Below are 17,411 nucleotides of genomic sequence, written 5' to 3' on the forward strand. Positions count from 1 at the left end.
CTTCCCTTTTCAACCACAGTTTTTGCAATAGCCTATTTGCTATTATGGCTAAAGATGGAAGCAATTAAAGATGTCCAGTGATCTCCCAAGTTGTATATATTTTCCTCCCTGTCCCTATTATGTAACAGGAATGCTAGTGTTTTCTTAAAATCAGGGTTATTATATTACTAGAAACACAGTAATCCCTTTGTCTGCTAGTCTAGTGAGGTGATAGTCCCAAAGCATCAGACAGCAGACATGACATTAAGTTCAGCAGAACCTTTATTGTGTTACTAATCCCCCCAACACCATGCAACTGGGGCTGCTATTTATGAATAGGTTTAAATTCTGGGAACAGGAGGAACAAATTTCCCAATGATCACTGCATAATCTGTGCAATTCTCTTTCACCCCATAGCTGTGGTAACCATGTGTTTACAACACAACAACATTAAATGGCTGTTGGTTCAATATATATACCGTATGCTGAGAGACAGTGCTCCATCCACATAGGCTGTTGTCATCAAGTTGCTGCCTTAGCTAAGCCTTAAAGAAGCCATGCCAGTGTTCCATGTGACCAGCAGGTATTTGATGATGTGCAATATTATGGTACCAATAGCCCTCATGCTTATGAATCCATGTCATATGCCATCCACACTAAAATGTGGATGACTTGAGGCTATAAATGAGAGCTGAGGAAGAGGCGTCAGTTCAAAAGAGGCAAATAATATGGGAATCTGGATCCCAAGGTAACTTAATTTAATAGTAATTTATTAATTTTTAATTGTAACCTACTTGGGCTTGATCCTGAATACAGTACATTCATCATATAATAAACTGCTTCAGCAACTGGTGATTTTATGTTGGTGGATATGACAATTCTCCACTCACAGCAGACAGCTCCAGACTATAATTATTTTATATCCCATGGGAAGTGCTCAGTCTCTACTAACATCCAATATTTTGTAGGAGATACTTTTCAAATGGGGAGAACATCTAATCTTCAGAAGACAGACTTCCAGGAATCTGAAACATAGATCTCCAATTGGGATTTTATAGAGACTCAACACATAATTTGTATCTACCTTACATTCTCTAGCATCGCTGGATCTGCTGAGAGGCAGGGCAATTTGAACAGCAACCTGGACTTGCTGAAGGTGCAGAGTGACATGAGGTGTCACTCCAAATGGACAGCATTGTAAATCTCTGATAAATGGGGCAGGGCAGTACTGCTAAATGAGTTAAATGCTGCCTCCAAAAATCCAAAGTGGCTCATCAAATATTGTGCCTCTTTCTTTATGATGGAATTTGGAAGATGCAACAAGCTTTCTTTACCTGAGAATCAATGTCTAAAAGCTATCCAGATCACTGGACCTCCGAAAGCTTCATTGACCATCTTTCACTGTCAACTATGGCACACAGAGGATAAGAAATGCTGAAATTTTCATGAACGCAGTAGTACATTTGTTATTGTTTTAATGAAGGGATTCAATTTAGGGTCCTTCTGGCTTTTGACAACTAAACAAACAAACAAACAAACAAACAAAACTAGCGAGTCCAGTTTCCTGAATTTCTATCCTTACATTTATTTGCCAAGGCAATTCTGGCCATCACTTTTTCTAATTTATAAGGAGAAATATCAGCAGATGCTGGGTCCTGCAGTTCTTTTATGATTAAGCAATTCCTTCTACACCAAGGACTATCAATTTCCCTTCTTACACTATGCTGAGACTTGCCCATAGTTATTTATCTAGAGGCTATCAGCAGAGCTGGCTACTGACATTGAGCAGAACCAGATTATTCTTGTAAGATTTCCATTTCAAATGATAGTTTCCATGATCTCTAAGTAACTTAAAGCCACTGTCCTCTAGCAAGAAGGTGGAGAACAATTCTGTCATTCTGGATGTTTGGGGAGAATACAAAGATTCAATAGTCTCAAGCATATCCATTTAAATGCCACAAACAAAGAAAATCAAGCATAAATGAAAATATAAAATAATGTTAAGGAATGAGAGTTAAACTGTCAGATAAAGAAGATAAAATTTTCTTTAATAAGTTAAGACATAAACGTGCAAATTGATAGGGTATAACATGTTTTATGAAGAATGCTCAAATACTAGAAGAGAGTAGAGAAATACCTACATACATGTAATGTCCTCAGAGAAACAAAATGTGATAGAGATCTCATGTCAAGCTGCCATTATAGTTTAAACAATAGGTGGATATTTTCTACCATTTAAGATGTCTAGAAGTATATTTTCTTAACCCTTTCATGACTACCCAGTTTAGTCAATAGCTGAAAGAAATTGTGCCAAAAATAGTGAAACTTTACCCACTTAAATAGAGAAATAAGACTAAATATTGGGGGTAATTTTAATTTCAAAATTTAAGTATCAGAAATATTTAGAATTAGGAAAATCTGAAGACACAATATTAAAGATTAAAATGCATTATTTATATAGAAACATAACAACAATAGGAAGTAAAAATATTGAATTAAGCAACCAAAATCAAGAATTGATCAGCTTGATCAAATAGAGTGGGGATATGGGCAGTCATTGGACAGTTATCAAGATGGCTGAGTCAAGAATAAATTTACCTAAATTAATATTTAAATATATTCATATATTATAAATTGTTCTAAAGGCAATACTATAACAACTAAAATAGTTTATACCATTTCCAAATCATAGAAAGAAAATGAATATGATTCTCCAAAATCTCTCAAAATAAGTATACACTACAAATCAAATTTTGTAAAGGAAACATAAAAAGGAGAAAATGTGTCCTAAAGTAAAATGACAGAACAAAGTCCAAACATATCTAACTTTGTAAAACATACATGAAATAATTAATCTATCAAAATGAGAATAGCTTTAAGACTGTATCAGAGAGAGCAGCTCGGAGGGAGGGAGGAGGGCTGTGCTGCGGCTCTGAGCTGAGGCCCTGCCCGGAGGTGCCAGCCAGAACATCCAGTCATGGATAAAAATGAGCTGGTGCAGAAGGCCAAACTGGCCGAGCCGGCTGAGCAATATAATGACATGGCAGCCTGCATGAAGTCTGTAACTGAGCAAGCAGCTGAATTATCCAATGAGGAGAGGAATCTTCTCTCAGTTGCTTATAAAAGTGTTGTAGGAGCTCGTAGGTCATCTTGGAGGGTCATCTCAAGTATTGAGCAAAAGATGGAAGGTGCTGAGAAAAAGGAGATGGCTCGAGAATACAGAGAGAAAATTGAGACCGAGCTAAAAGATATCTGCAATGACGTACTGTCTCTTTTGGAAAAGTTCTTGATCCCCAATGCCTCACAAGCAGAGAGCAAAGTCTTCTATTTGAAAATGAAAGGAGACTACTATCGTTACTTGGCTGAGGTTGCTGCTGGTGATGACAAGAAAGGGATTGTGGATCAGTCACTACAAGCATACCAGGAAGCATTTGAAATCAGCAAAAAGGAAATGCAACCAACGCATCCTATCAGATTGGGTCTAGCCCTTAACTTTTATGTGTTCTATTGTGAGATTCGGAACTCCCCAGAGAACGCTTGCTCTCTTGCAAAGACAGCTTTTGATGAAACCATTGCTGAACTTGATACATTAAGTGAAGAGTCATACAAAGACAGCATGCTAATAATGCAATTACTGAGAGACAACTTGACATTGTGGACAATGGATACCCACGGAGACAAAGCTGAAACAGGAGAAGGAGGGGAAAATTAACCGGCCTTGCAACTTTTGTCTGCCTCATTCTAAACTTTACACAGTAGACCATTTGTCATCCATCTGCCCCACAAATAGTTTTTTTGTTTACGATTATGACAGGTTTATGTTACTTCTATTTGTATTTCTGTATTTCCCATGTGGTTTTTATGTTTAATATTAGGGGAGCAGAGCCAGTTAACATCAGAGAGTTATCTGTTTTCATCTTCAGGTGGCCAATACGGGGAAGTGGAATTTTTATACAAGTTATTAATGTTTGGCATAGTACTTTTGGTACATTGTGGCTTCACAAGGGCCAGAGTTAAAACCGTTTCCATGTCTAAGCAAACAAAACTGCCTACATATTGGTTTGTCCTAGTGGGGGATAAAAGGGATAATTGGCTTCAGTCACAAGTGTAGTTATTGTGGGTACTTTAAGGTTTGGAGCACTTTGAAGGCTGTGGTAGAAAAGATATTCCACAGATATTACTTGTTGAACCATGTGTATCTGTGGCATACACAGTCTCACTGTGCATACCTTTGACTACAGCTGCAGAAGTGTTCCTTTAGACAAAGTTGTGACCCAATTTACTCTGACAAAGGGCAGAAACGGTTCACATTCCATTATCTGTAAAGTTACCTGCTGTTTGCTTTCATTATTTTTGCTACACTCTTTTTATTTGTATTTAAATGTTTTAGGCAACCTAAGAACAAATGTACAAGTAACGATGCAGTAAAAATGAGTTGCTTGATATCCATTACTTTGTGTATATCAAGCATAGCAGTAAAACAAAACACCAATGTATTTAACATTTTTTAGGTTTTTTGCTTTTGTGATTTTTTTTTTTTTTGATACTTGCCTAACATGCATGTGCTGTAAAAACAGTTAACAGGGAAATAACTTGATGATGGCTAGCTTTGTTTAATGTCTTATGAAATTTTCATGAACAATCCAAGCATAGTTGTTAAGAACACGTGTATCAAGTTGATGTAAGTGGAATAAAAGTTTTATGAATGGACTTTTCAACTACTTTCTCTACAACTTTTCATGTAAATTAGTCTTTTGGTTTTAAAACTTCTCTAAAAGAAATTGTACATTTTTGGAAATTTATCCTTATTCTCTTTTGGCAGCTAATGGGCTTTTACCAAGTTTAAATAAGAAGTTTATCATAATGACAAAAATACTACTCATGTAACTACTGTTCCCAACCATGTCCCATTCTCCTTTCTATTCCTCCTCCCCCCACCTCCCCAATAATTTCTGTTGAGGGGTGGGGGATGTCAATTGGATAAAAGTAATCTGTTTCATTTAAATTTTTGGATATGGCATTTTTTAACTCAGGAAGCCACAAGCCACAATGTTCTTGGCCCACCATGATGTTGGGTAGCATTAACTTTAAGTTTTGTGCTTCTACTTTTGGTTTTTAAGAATTTCTTGATACTCTCATAGCCTGCCTTCATTTTGATCCTTTATTCCTTCTATTTGTCAGATGCACAGGATTACCTTCCTTTTTTAGCCTTCTTCTGTCCCATCACCAACAATTCCTACTTGGTGGCCGTATACTTGGAAAAAGGCCGCATGATCTTACTGGCTCCACTCAATGTCTAAGATACTACCCTACTTCCTTTGCTTGCATCCCACAGACTATTTTCCCTCATCCTATTTACTGCAGCAAATCTCTCCTTGGTTGATGAGATTGTGTTTATCTCCCTCTAAGCCCTACCTATCTTGAATGCTCTGTCATTGTCTGCCTTTAAATCCTCCTTTTCCTCTATTTTCTAAATAATGATGGGGCTAAGTTATACCCAAAGCTCACAAGCTAACCCTACAGACTATTTCCTCAGTATCTTGCAGAAAATACCAAACAAAAACACCATTTAAAAGAGGTGTATTTTTTTCTTTTAGAATGTAAGCTCCTCAAGAGCAGGGACAATGTTTTCTGTATGTTCTGTTGTGCCTAGTACACTGTAAATGCTCAATAAATATTGATGATGGGAGGCAGTGAGTCTTAATGGTGAGAAACTGAAATCCCAAATACTGTGTTGTTGATGTTCTATAATGACTTCAGATTAAATTGGGAAATATTGGTCCTTTCGGAAAACTGTCCCAAATATTACATTCAAATAAAAGTGCAATGGGGAGGGAAGACAGTATCAGAAAGCAAAATCAGATACATATACAAAGCAAAGATAATCAGAAACATGGTGCAGTTGTCTATCTGCAGGATGGGAGCTGTCAATTCTTTCCCTCCCTTGTATTGAATTCATTTCTCATAGAAAAGTGGAGTCCATTCCTTCCCTCCCTTTGTCTAGAATTACTTTAGTAACTAAAATACAGTAGATGTAATGTTGGGAGACTTCTTAGACTAGATCATAAGAAAACTCGCAGCTTCTAACTTGGACTTCTGGAATGCTTACTCAAAGGGAATCCAGTTACCATGTAAATATCTTAATAGGTTGAAATATCTGTGCTTTAAGAAAGCACAGGTTAGCCCCATGGAGAAGCCAAAATGGGGAAAAAGGGAAATTTGGGACCAACTCCCAAAGGACTGCCCAATTGGCATCAATTTTGCTCCCTTTTCTATATCTTGTGTCTAAAATTACAGTGGAGTTGTACAACTGTCATTCATTTAATGAATTAGTATAAAGTAATTGTAGAAATTTTTGAATATAGATGGCAAAAACTTTCATTGCATTAATAAAATCATTATCAACATTCAGAGATATGCTAATAGTTTCCCATTCATATATCTGTGTTTATAAAAGGATATACATATTTTATAAAAATCTATTCACATTATTAATTTAATAAGATGCTTTTTACTTAATATTCAAAGTACTAACATATTTCATGGTAGTAAATGTTCTACCACTCATTTCAATAATTACATAATTGTCAAATGCTGGGTTGTGCCAAGAGAGCTAAGCTGATCTGAGCTGCTAGGTGTCAGAGCAGCTGTGGTGGTTTGAAGCTATGTGTACCCTAGAGAAATATGTTTTTAAATTCAATTCATTCCTGTGGATGTGAACCCATGGTAAGTGGGAACTTTTAATGATACTTCAATTAAGATGTGACCCACCTCAATCAGGATGGGTCTTAATCCAATTACTGGAGTCCTTATAAGTGGAAAGAAATTCAGGCAGAGAGAGAGAAAGTCACAGGAAGCAAGAAGCTGAAATGGAACCAGAAGAGAAGGAAGATACCAAGTGATGTCACCATGTGCCTTGCCATGTGACAGAAGAACCAGGGGTCATTGGCAGCCAGCCCCAGAATGCCACATTCTTTGGGGAGAAAGCATTGCCTTGATTTGTACATTTTCCCAGCTTCAAAACCATGAGTGAGTAAATTCCCACTGTTTAACTGGACCCTTTTCATGGCATTTGCTTGAGCAGCCAAGGAAATGTAAACAGCAGCTGATTAAGACAACAAGCCAAAACAAAAGTAACAGTTAAGGCATTAATCACTGGTGTTAATATAAGAAAAAGGTTAACCCAGAGAACGTGATGACTCCCCCACTGTGTTCTATTTTTTTCCTATGGCATGGCACTACCATGCAAGGCTCAAATGGATCAACACATACATGGGGGAATGTGTCACTGCTAAGGGAGCTCCTAACAAAAGGGTCCTGAAGTTTTGTGGACCCAGGGGGCCATGGGGAAGGAATGAGGGGAAGGGGTGGGAGTGGAAAAGTACTGAACACTGAGAGTGGGAAGAAGTGTCTTCAAGGTATCCCTCTCTTCCCTGATGTTGGGAATCAAATCATTACCCCCACCCCCCAAGACATGTTCAGGTCCCAGTCATTGCTCCCATAGATGTGAACCCATTTGTATTAGGACATTTGAAGATGTTTTCATTAAGGTGTGTCCGAATTGAATGAAGGTGGGTCTTAATCCAATATGGATGAAGTCCTTATAAACTAAGGAAATTGGACACAGAAGGAGGAAGCTAGAAGTCAATGGAACCCAGAAGAGAAGAGAGAAGACACCACCACATGCATTATCTCATGGTGGGAAAGTCAAGGAACCTCAAAGATTGCTAGTCAGCTGGAAGATACTGACCCAGGGGGGAAGCGAATCTTCCAGCCTTTGAAACCACGGACTTTACATGCAGTTCCAGGGGATTCAAATCATCAGACAAAAGAACTTGTCACAGATTCTTCCTGGGTAACTGCATTTCCCATCTTGACTTCCATTAAAATGCCTAAGTCCATCTTCAGCCACATCCTCTTTAGCAAAGGATTGTTCAGTTAAACCCTCACATGGAACCCTGTTGTGTAGGGACTCACTTCCTGAAAGCTCAGGGAGGTTCCTGATAGAGCTGCTTCTGACCCTAGTCTCCATGCACACTTTCTGGATAGGCTGAGAATTTTCAAAATTATCAGTTGCTGATTCCTTTGTGCTTAACAGTTTAATTCTCAGTTTATCACGTTCCTCTTGCATTATACTATCCGCTGCAAGGAGAAACCAGGGTGTACTTCTACAATTAGTTTTGTAATTTCCTCAGCTAAATATCCAAGTTTGTTGCTTGCAAATTCTGCCTTCCATCTGACATCAGAACTCAATTTCACCAAGTTCCCTGATGCTTTCTAACAAGGATTGCTTTTCTTCCGATTTCCAATAACACATTCCTCATTTCCTTCTAAGGTCTCAGTGGAAGTATCTTTAATGCCCATATTTCTACTAACATTCTGTCCATGATAAATTATGTATTCTCTAAGATTATACAAACTTTCTCTACGGCTCTCACTGATTTTTGAGCCCTCACAATTTTTCCAGCCTCTCCTCATTACATGTTTTTAGGTATTTGTGATTGCAGCAATTCACTCCTGATACCAAAAACTGTATTAGTTCCCTAGGTATTAAATACTATACCATGGGTTGGTTTAGCAACAGGAATTCATTGGCTCATGGATTCAGAAGCTAGAAGGCTGGCTTCCTCCTGGAGTCAGTATCTTCTCGCTGAAAATTTATTGAGAGTCTGCCAGATACTATTTATGGTTCTGAGGCTGGTTATACACTACTGAATGAAACAGAAATGGCCTCTATTTTGTGGATTTTTCACTAGTGTAAGAAACAAACAATACTTGTTGCCTTTTGTGTTCCCTGGGAAGCAGAGTAAAGATAGTCCTTATTGTGCAACAAGTTTATTAAGTAGTTCTCTTGCTTTCAACACCTACAGATGAGTAGATAAAGAAGCCTGAATGGACAGGAGAGAAATCACTTTTTTGGAGGCCCAAACACAGCTTTGACCAAGACAACAGAAAACTGAAGGTGAAATATCTTCCATTTGTCTCAGATAAGGTGGAGATGGCTAGAGCTTTATATATCCACTCTGTTTATACTAGAAATTCTAGATATAAAATCTTATTATTTTTGGTTGCTATTTGGTTTGGTTTGGTTCCTAATGACAGAAATTTGATTGCATTAAAGGCAAAATATGCTAACATATCAGAATCAGAGGCTCAAAATATATAGTATGAAGCAAGTTGTATCAATAATACTTTCTGGTCTGAAAATAGTTTTTTAACAGAATTTGAATGGTTGGCTCAGGTTTAAAGGGCAAATATTGTATGAAGGAGATCCCTGAAGTCCCCATCAATACATACAAAGAAACAAGCAAAAATCCTCTAAGGAATATCTCCTGTGAATAAACTAAGTTGTGAACTGTCAACTCAAAAATAGTGAAACTTGGATATGTGCCTCTCTGGCCCTAACTCACCCTTGGTATTAGAATCACTGATAAGTGAATAACACTCTTGATATTAGTGCCATTCGAAACTAAATAAAATTTGTAGAAAAGTAGATTTATTTCAGAAAGGTCACTTCTAAACTGAAAACTTTGACATAATATTTCAAAGAAAAAAAATGTGTGATATTACAGTATGTGAATCCTGTTCTTTCCCTGATGAACTCAGACTTATACAAGCTCTAGAGCATTTCATATCACCTAGAATGTACATATCATTTAAACAGAGTTATCAGGTGGATTTATCAGGCATGCTATGTCCCAACAAATTAGAAGTTCATGAGGGCATGAAATAAGTGTTTACTTCTTTTGTCCATGTTATATATCAGTTCTTACAGCAGCTGTTCAAATTAAAATTATAAATTGACTCCTGATTCCTGAACAGTTATTTTAGTTGAAAACTGAACTTAACGTATCTTTCAAGATCAATAGTAGGATTTTCATCTATTTTCATATGGTGCCATATTAAAAATCCAATAAATATGTAGCCTGTGGTGCTATTACATCTAATAGTGCAATTTTGGTTTGAAAAGTGAAAATTGTAAGAAAAAAGGATGTTCGAACCTGAATTGACTCTGCAAACTTCAGATAAGCAATTTATTCATGTCTTTTTTGAGATGTGTATGATGCTGCCGTTGTAAAAACATTTCCTTATATATTAAAAAAATCAATGATAGCTACAATTGTGACAGCAGGCATCACACAGTTGATAAGTTGCAATGAATGATAAATTGATGCGGTGTCTTTCTTTTAGAGGACACTATTTTGAACTAGATTTCAGAGCAACATTGTAAGAGGAAAATGACAGAAATTAGTTTTTCTCTGACATGAATCATGGATTATGGACCCATGCAAAGTAGACTATTGAGAGGATATTATTGAAAAGGAAATAAAGGTAGGAGAATAAAAATCCTAGGTGAAAAGTAGATAGTAACAATAACCATGAAGTTCTGAATAATTTCTTACTTAGACTACAAATTAATCACCAGTCTTCTTATTTCACCACGTAAAGAGGTTACAGTTTTGAATTTGCCCATAAGATATAATTAAAACAATTGTTCCAGAGCAGCAGGACCTTTCCTAGTACTAATACCAGAGAGACATTTTTTACTGTGGTTCTTTAAATAACATTCAGTGGTTCTTATGGAAAATATATTTAATGGCATATCTATAATACAATAATTAATTTTGCACGGATTGTATGAAAACACCCTTCAGGTTTGGCAGATACATGAAAAACAGTGCAAGATGATTCAGTAAAAGCAATTTTTCAAAGACAATCTGGTAAGGTATGCAGTTTTATGATAATTAATCCTGATAGAAATGGAAAAATTTGCATACTTATAGGGATCAGTGGTCTTTAGAGGATTTTTAAGCAAACACTATTGCTTTCAGTTGAAATATGATGAAGACTGGGATACTTGGGAGGACCAAGGTGGAACTAGGCTTTGGTCCATGATAAAGAAGGCATAATTTGGTTGCACAGGACCTGCTTCAATTCTAGGGATCACTTCTCTATAGGGGTTTGTCCTAAAAGTCCTAACTATAAATAACAAAGCATTCACTTTTTTTTCTTAAATATCCCTCTCTGCAAATTACATACAAAAAGGTGGCAGTAGTAGGTGACTGATGTTTAGATGAGGAGAGTGTCATCATGGCCTGATTCTTACCTCAGCAATATGAGGTTATCAACATGGGGTCCACTCAGTAAAGATAAAAGTCCTTTCAGTAAATCAGAAGTAAAAGTTTCTCTTAGAAACTAATTTGTTTGCACTTGGTCTCTGCACTTACAATCAATGGAAATATACCATTTCAGAAAATTGTTGAAGTTTTCCCTTTTTTTCTGGTTCTACACAGCCATGACTGAGAAGGACTACAGAAAATATGTTCAGCAAAAGGGAAAAAGCATACTTATTACCTTGAAATTTGGAAGAAGATGATTTGCCTCTTAAAAGGAATTTAGGACACAGAAGAAAATTTCAGAAACATTAATAGGGGCACTCCAAAGGCAATAAATCACAAATTATGTTAAAATGGAGGAGAAAGGGCATTTTAAGGAGGACAGCAAGTAAAATGGAAACACAAAAAGGTTTGAGATACATATACAATTGAATGTATGAGATAGCTGAGATGTGGGTAGATTAAAAAGATATTACATTTACAATGGCAAAGCTTACATAAAGATTGGAGAAAAATAAATTCAGAATTGAAAATGCACCAAAATGGATGAATGAAAAATACAGATAAAAATTCTCTTGAAACTCAGAATAAGATGTTCCCTTAGTTAACCATGATAAAAGGGAAGCAATAGCTATGGAGGACACTAAACAAACATGTATTCTTTTAATAATATTAGTTCCCAAAGAAAAACAAAAATACATGTCTTAGTTTGCCAGGGCTGCTATGAAAATATCACACAGTGGGTTGGCTTAGACAACAGGAATTCGTTGCCTCATGGTTTTGTAACTAATGACAAGGCTTGCTTTACCCTGAAGTCTGTAGCATTCTGGAAATCTGTCACAGCTCTCTCTGTCTCCTTGTGTCTGCTCCTCTGGTTTCTGCCGACATCTGGCTTCTACTGACTTTGTCTGAATTTCCTGTTCTTATAAAGTCCTCAGATAAATGAGTTAAGGCCCACCCTGATCAATTTGTCCTCATCTAAGTAGGGTCTTTGTAGATTCTATTCACAAATGAGTCCACACCTTAACTAATAATACTATCTTCAAAGGTCCTATTTACAAGTCAGTTCACAGCCACAGGACCCAGTTTAGGAATTGAACATATCTGTTGTAGGAGACATGACTCAACCCCCAATGATATGTTAACAAAAATAATAATTATTTAGAAAAGTATTATAATACTTAAAAATATTGGCTTTTCATGAAGATGGCACCAAAAGCGAAGAAGGAAGCCCTGCCCCTCCCAAAACTGAAGCCAAAGCAAAGGCTTTGAGAGCCAAGAAGGCAGTACTGAAAGTGTCCACAGCCACAAAAAAAAGATCTGCACTTCCCCCTTATTCCAGTGGCCCAAGACACTGCATCTCAGAAGACAGCCCAAATATCCTCAGAAGAGTGCCCCCAGGAGAAACAAGCTTGACCACCATGCTACCATCAAGTTCCCCCTGACCACTGAGTCAGCCATGGAGAAGACTGAAGGCAACACACTTGTGTTCATTGTGGATGTCAAGGCCAACAAGCACCAGATCAAATAGGCTGTGAAGAAGCTCTGTGACATTGACATGGCAAAGGTCAACTCTCTGATCAGGCCTGATGAAGAGAAGAAGGCAAATGTTCAACTGGCTCCTGACTATGATGCTTTGGGTGCTGCCAACAAAATTGGGATCATCTAAACTGAGTCCAGCTGGCAAATTCTAAATACAAGTTTTTGATAAAAAAATATATATATTTATATTGAAGTACTAAGTTTAAAAATGATTACAGCTTTCTAGGGATTCACAGCTACCAATCACCTCATACGTTTCTATATAAAGGACAAAGAATTATACTACATGCAGACTGAAAAAATTCTGAAAATGGATAATTAGGCTGGCCTTAGAATTCTTTTCTGAAGCATTGAATAATGAAAGCCAACAGAATTATTTTTCTACAAAGTTTAGAATTTTAAAATGATGTAGCCTAAAATATGCCCATGCAGAATGTCTCTTTTATATAAAGTCAATGAAAGGGCATTTTTTTACATACCATACATCCCAGTGTACCATTCTTCAGAGAGATGAGGGGATAAAATTCACTAGACATAATTTAGATACTCTAAATAAAACTTTAAAAGAACCCGGAATTTTTGTTAAAGAGTAATATATTCAGTTAATATTGGGAACAGAAAGTCAATTGTTTTTAAATAATTTATAGAAAAATGTCTATATATATCTATGTTTATACATCTATATAAGTACTACATTGTTATTTAAGTATTCTTAACACATAGCTTACGTATACTTTCACAGGCTATATTTCCAAATATAAGCTAGAGCATGCAATGAACTGAGAAGTGAAAACATTAGTTTTAGGGAAAGTCAAAAGATAGTCTTTCAAGTTTTTTTGTTGTTGTTGCTTTTAATGTGAAGGAATCAACAAATTATGGGTTAACACAGTAAGCTAAAATATTTCAACTTTTCTGTTAAAAATATATGCAGTTATAAAATAAAACACAAATAAAGCAACTTACAAGTGCTATATCTAAAAACCAAAATATCACCAACATCTTAAAATAATTTTGGCCAGCTAAAAGAAACATGAGACAAGAATACTAACATCAAAGTAGAATTTATGAAGCAAAGAATTTAATGTGAGAAAGGTTTATTTAAGTAAAAGTTATAGTCTCATAGGATAAAATTATCTTAAAAATGCTCACCATTCCAGATACGTTCTATTATCTATCATGTTATTATTGGAATTATAATATTTCCTTGATGTTAGCATGAGCTGGCACATGCTGGAGACATATTAAGCAACGTTTATTCATACTTTAAACTATCATGGCAGTAAAATGTATTGAAAGACTAGTGCTGACCTGATTTGACAGATAAAGTTGCCTGAGATTGGGTGGACATATAATACAAATACGTTATTGTACACTATACATAACTGATATATTATAGAGATAGAGGACCAAAGGATTTATAACTTGACTGATAAGTACTCTTTCTTATCTCTATGTCAATTACCAGATTATTGAGGTAATAGCTTCTTTGCTAAGTTAGTTGGTTTGCTGTGTATTGATAAGTCTCTTCAAAATAGAAAATGATCTTGAACTTTGGTATTTTCCCCTAGATGGATATCTTTAGGACTATTCAAAAAAAAAATAAAGAATTCCCTTTGGATTGTTGTCCAAAATTAATTGGTTATGTATGTGTGTACCTATTTCTGAACTGATTAGTATTAGCATGGTATATCTTTCTCCATACCTTTAATTTAATCTGTGTTTCATATTTAAAGTGAGTCTCTGGTAGACAACACATAGATGGATCTATTTTTAAAAATCCATTTTGGTGATCTGTGTTTTAATTGGTGTACTTAGACCATTCACATATAAAGTGATTACTGATAAAGTTCAATTAATATCTACTGTATTTTTATATGTTTTCTCTTCATTTCCCTAGTTCTTTGATTATTTTTTAACTTCCCCTCTTTTTCTGCTGTCTCTGATTTTAATTAAGCATATTATGCAATTCTGTTTTCTTTCTGATAACATATTAATTATATGTCTTTTAAAAAATATTTTATGTGATTGCCCAAATGTTTGCAGTATATGTTTACAACTTATCTAAGCCTACCTTTAAATAATACTATATCAGTTCATGGATAGTGCAAATATCTCAATACAGAGTATTTACAATTCCTTCCTCCCATCCCTTATAACACTGCCATCACTCATTTTATTTCTCTATAAACTAAAATGACCCAATAGATTGTTACTGTTATTACTTCAGTCTATTAGATCAACTAAGAATAAAAAATAAAAGGTTTTATTTTACATTATTTATTCCTTCTTTAACACTCTTCCTTCCTTTATAGACATCTGAGTTTCTGTCCTAAATCACTTTCACTCTGAAAACCTCTTGTAACGTATCTTGCAAGGCAGGTGTATGGATGACAAATTCCCTCAGCTTTTGTTTGTCTGCAGAAATGTTTATTTCTCCTCCACTTTTGAGATATAATTTCACTGAATACTGAATTCTAGATTGATGTGTTTTGTTTTGTTTTTCCTCAGGACTTTTAATATTTCACTCCACTCTCTTCTTGTTTGCATGGTTTGTAAAGATAAGTCCAATGTAATTTTTATTCTTGTTCCTCTATAGGTTAGATGTTTTCTTGTTTGTTTGTTCTCCCCACTCCAATTCTGCCTGGCTTCTTTTAAGATTTTCTCTTTGTCTCTGGTTTTCTGCAGTTTGAATATGATATAACTAAGAGTAGAATTCTTTGAATTCATTTTGCTTGTTTGCTATGAGCTTCCTATAGTTTGGTGTCTGTCACTAATTTGGGGAAATTCTGAGTTATTATTACTTCAAACATCTGTTCTGCTCCTTTCTTTCTTCTCCTGGTATTCTCGTCATGCAATTTTTACCCTTTTTGTAATTGTCCCACAGTTCATGTATATACTGCTCCATTTTTTCATTCTTTTTTTCTCTTTGCATTTCCATTTGAAAAAGTTTCTATTGACATATCTTTAAGTTCACTGATTCTTGTGTCAGCTGTGTCCTGTCTACTGGCAAGCTCTTCAAAGGCATTCTTCATTTTGGTTTCAGTGCTATAATATCTAGCATTTCCTTTTGATTGTTTCTTATAATTCCAGTCTCTCTCCTTACATTACCCATCTGCTTTTGCATGTAGTCCTTTTTATACATTACAACCCTTAGCATACTAATCATAGTTATTTTACTACCCAGATGAACTGATGGCGAGACCCATGACTGTCATAAAAACTACCAAGAACACTATGATGACAGATGATGACCCTACTGCAGTAACAGATCAAAGGGCTTTTATTAGACAAAAAATCATAAAATTAAGGCAAGATTTCTCACAAAATGGAGAAAAAAACTGAAACAAAGTGGTTTTTAGAGCTATGGCACAAAGGAGGCCACAATTTGCCACTAACAGGCAGTGAATTAAAACAAGTAAGAAACATATTTAATGATACTGGATTTAATCAAATACTTAGAAGTTTTGGAGAAAAACATCCAGAAATAGGAAGATCACTGATTGATTGTATAACAGAGGCCTGAAATTAAGGTGGCTCTTACCAAATTTAACTTCATTAAAAATAGGGACTGGGTCCTCTGCTGGGGGTGTCACTAATATCTTGGTGAACATGGAGTTATTAACTATGGGTTTTTGACAGTCGTACAAATAGTCTGTCAGAAGCAGAAGCCATGGAGCAAATTAAGAAAATTACTACTAAGGTCAGCACCAAGTAATGACAGAATGGCTCTAGTCACAATTTTCACAGATGCTGACACAATTGACAAATTAATTGATGCAATTAGAACTGCTGAAATATTGTCAGGATAAAAATGATGCATTCAGAGCACTGTTTGATTTTGGAAAACCAATAAGACCATTCCCACTTAATCCAGAATGGAAAAAACACCAAGACAAAATAGGATACAACATTTTAGGAGTCCCTTCAATAATAGGAATGGAGGATTTGGGCAGGTAAGAACATCATTTTAAAACAATGGCCATGGCCGACAGAACTTCAGACTTCTAGAACACCTTACATAATAGGGCAGTAAGGAGTGAAAAGCAATATAAACCAAGAAGAAGGATGGAGACACATAGAGACCTCGTCTCACTGTCAAGATCTGGCAATCTCTTTCACCTAGCCAAAGCTGGAGATGATCGCCCACATGTAAGGATGACTTTTTTAAGGATAATTATAAATGTGAACAACATTTAATGGTAGTGGATACTGGATTCACCAGATAACAATAATTAAAAGCCAGATTAACAAAGATGAGGAAAATAATAAGAAAGGTTAAATTGAGGGTCTGGGAGGAAAATTAATATAGAAACAATACTAAATGGAACTCCCAAAAGCCAAATGCCTGGTAGGATCTAATTTAGTAAACATATTGGGAATGGACATTATAGCACCACATGTAAACAGAAATAGGAATATACAGAAGTTGCATTAGCACAGGCTAAATGACTCCAGCAGTGTTATCAGATGTAAATAGAGTAATTAATACTCCACAAAATAATATAAAAGGAAGTTTCCAAGATGTTATTAAAAAGATTCAAGTTCTAGTAGAAGAGAGCATTGTAATCCCCACCATCTCACTTTATAATAATCCCATTTTGCTAGTTAAAAAATCAGATGGATATTAACATATACCCGGGGAGAAAACCAGGAATTAGCACTACCACAACTAAAAGATGTGATTGCAATTTCTCAGACATTAGCGCTGATGCTACCCTCCTCTGGAGCACCTGGATCACTGCAGCCTTGAAACCCAAAAATACAGATCCCTAA

At 35.8% G+C, this 17,411-nt stretch overlaps 1 protein-coding gene across 1 annotated transcript; it reads left to right on the forward strand.

Moving 5' to 3' along the window:
- Positions 1–2,947: 2,947 nt before the first annotated feature.
- Positions 2,948–3,691, forward strand: LOC119507140 (14-3-3 protein zeta/delta-like). The gene has a single exon (XM_037800249.1). The coding sequence runs from the start codon at positions 2,957–2,959 to the stop codon at positions 3,689–3,691; it is 735 nt and encodes a 244-aa protein (XP_037656177.1). The 5' UTR covers positions 2,948–2,956.
- The last annotated feature ends 13,720 nt before the right edge of the window (positions 3,692–17,411 follow it).

This window comes from Choloepus didactylus, chromosome 12, assembly GCF_015220235.1.
Source record: "Choloepus didactylus isolate mChoDid1 chromosome 12, mChoDid1.pri, whole genome shotgun sequence".
NCBI lineage: Eukaryota > Metazoa > Chordata > Mammalia > Pilosa > Megalonychidae > Choloepus > Choloepus didactylus.

What these genes read in the sequence shown, in the direction of transcription:
- LOC119507140 (XM_037800249.1), top strand. Translation starts at nt 2,957, where the DNA reads ATGGATAAAAATGAGCTGGTGCAGAAGGCCAAACTGGCCGAGCCGGCT.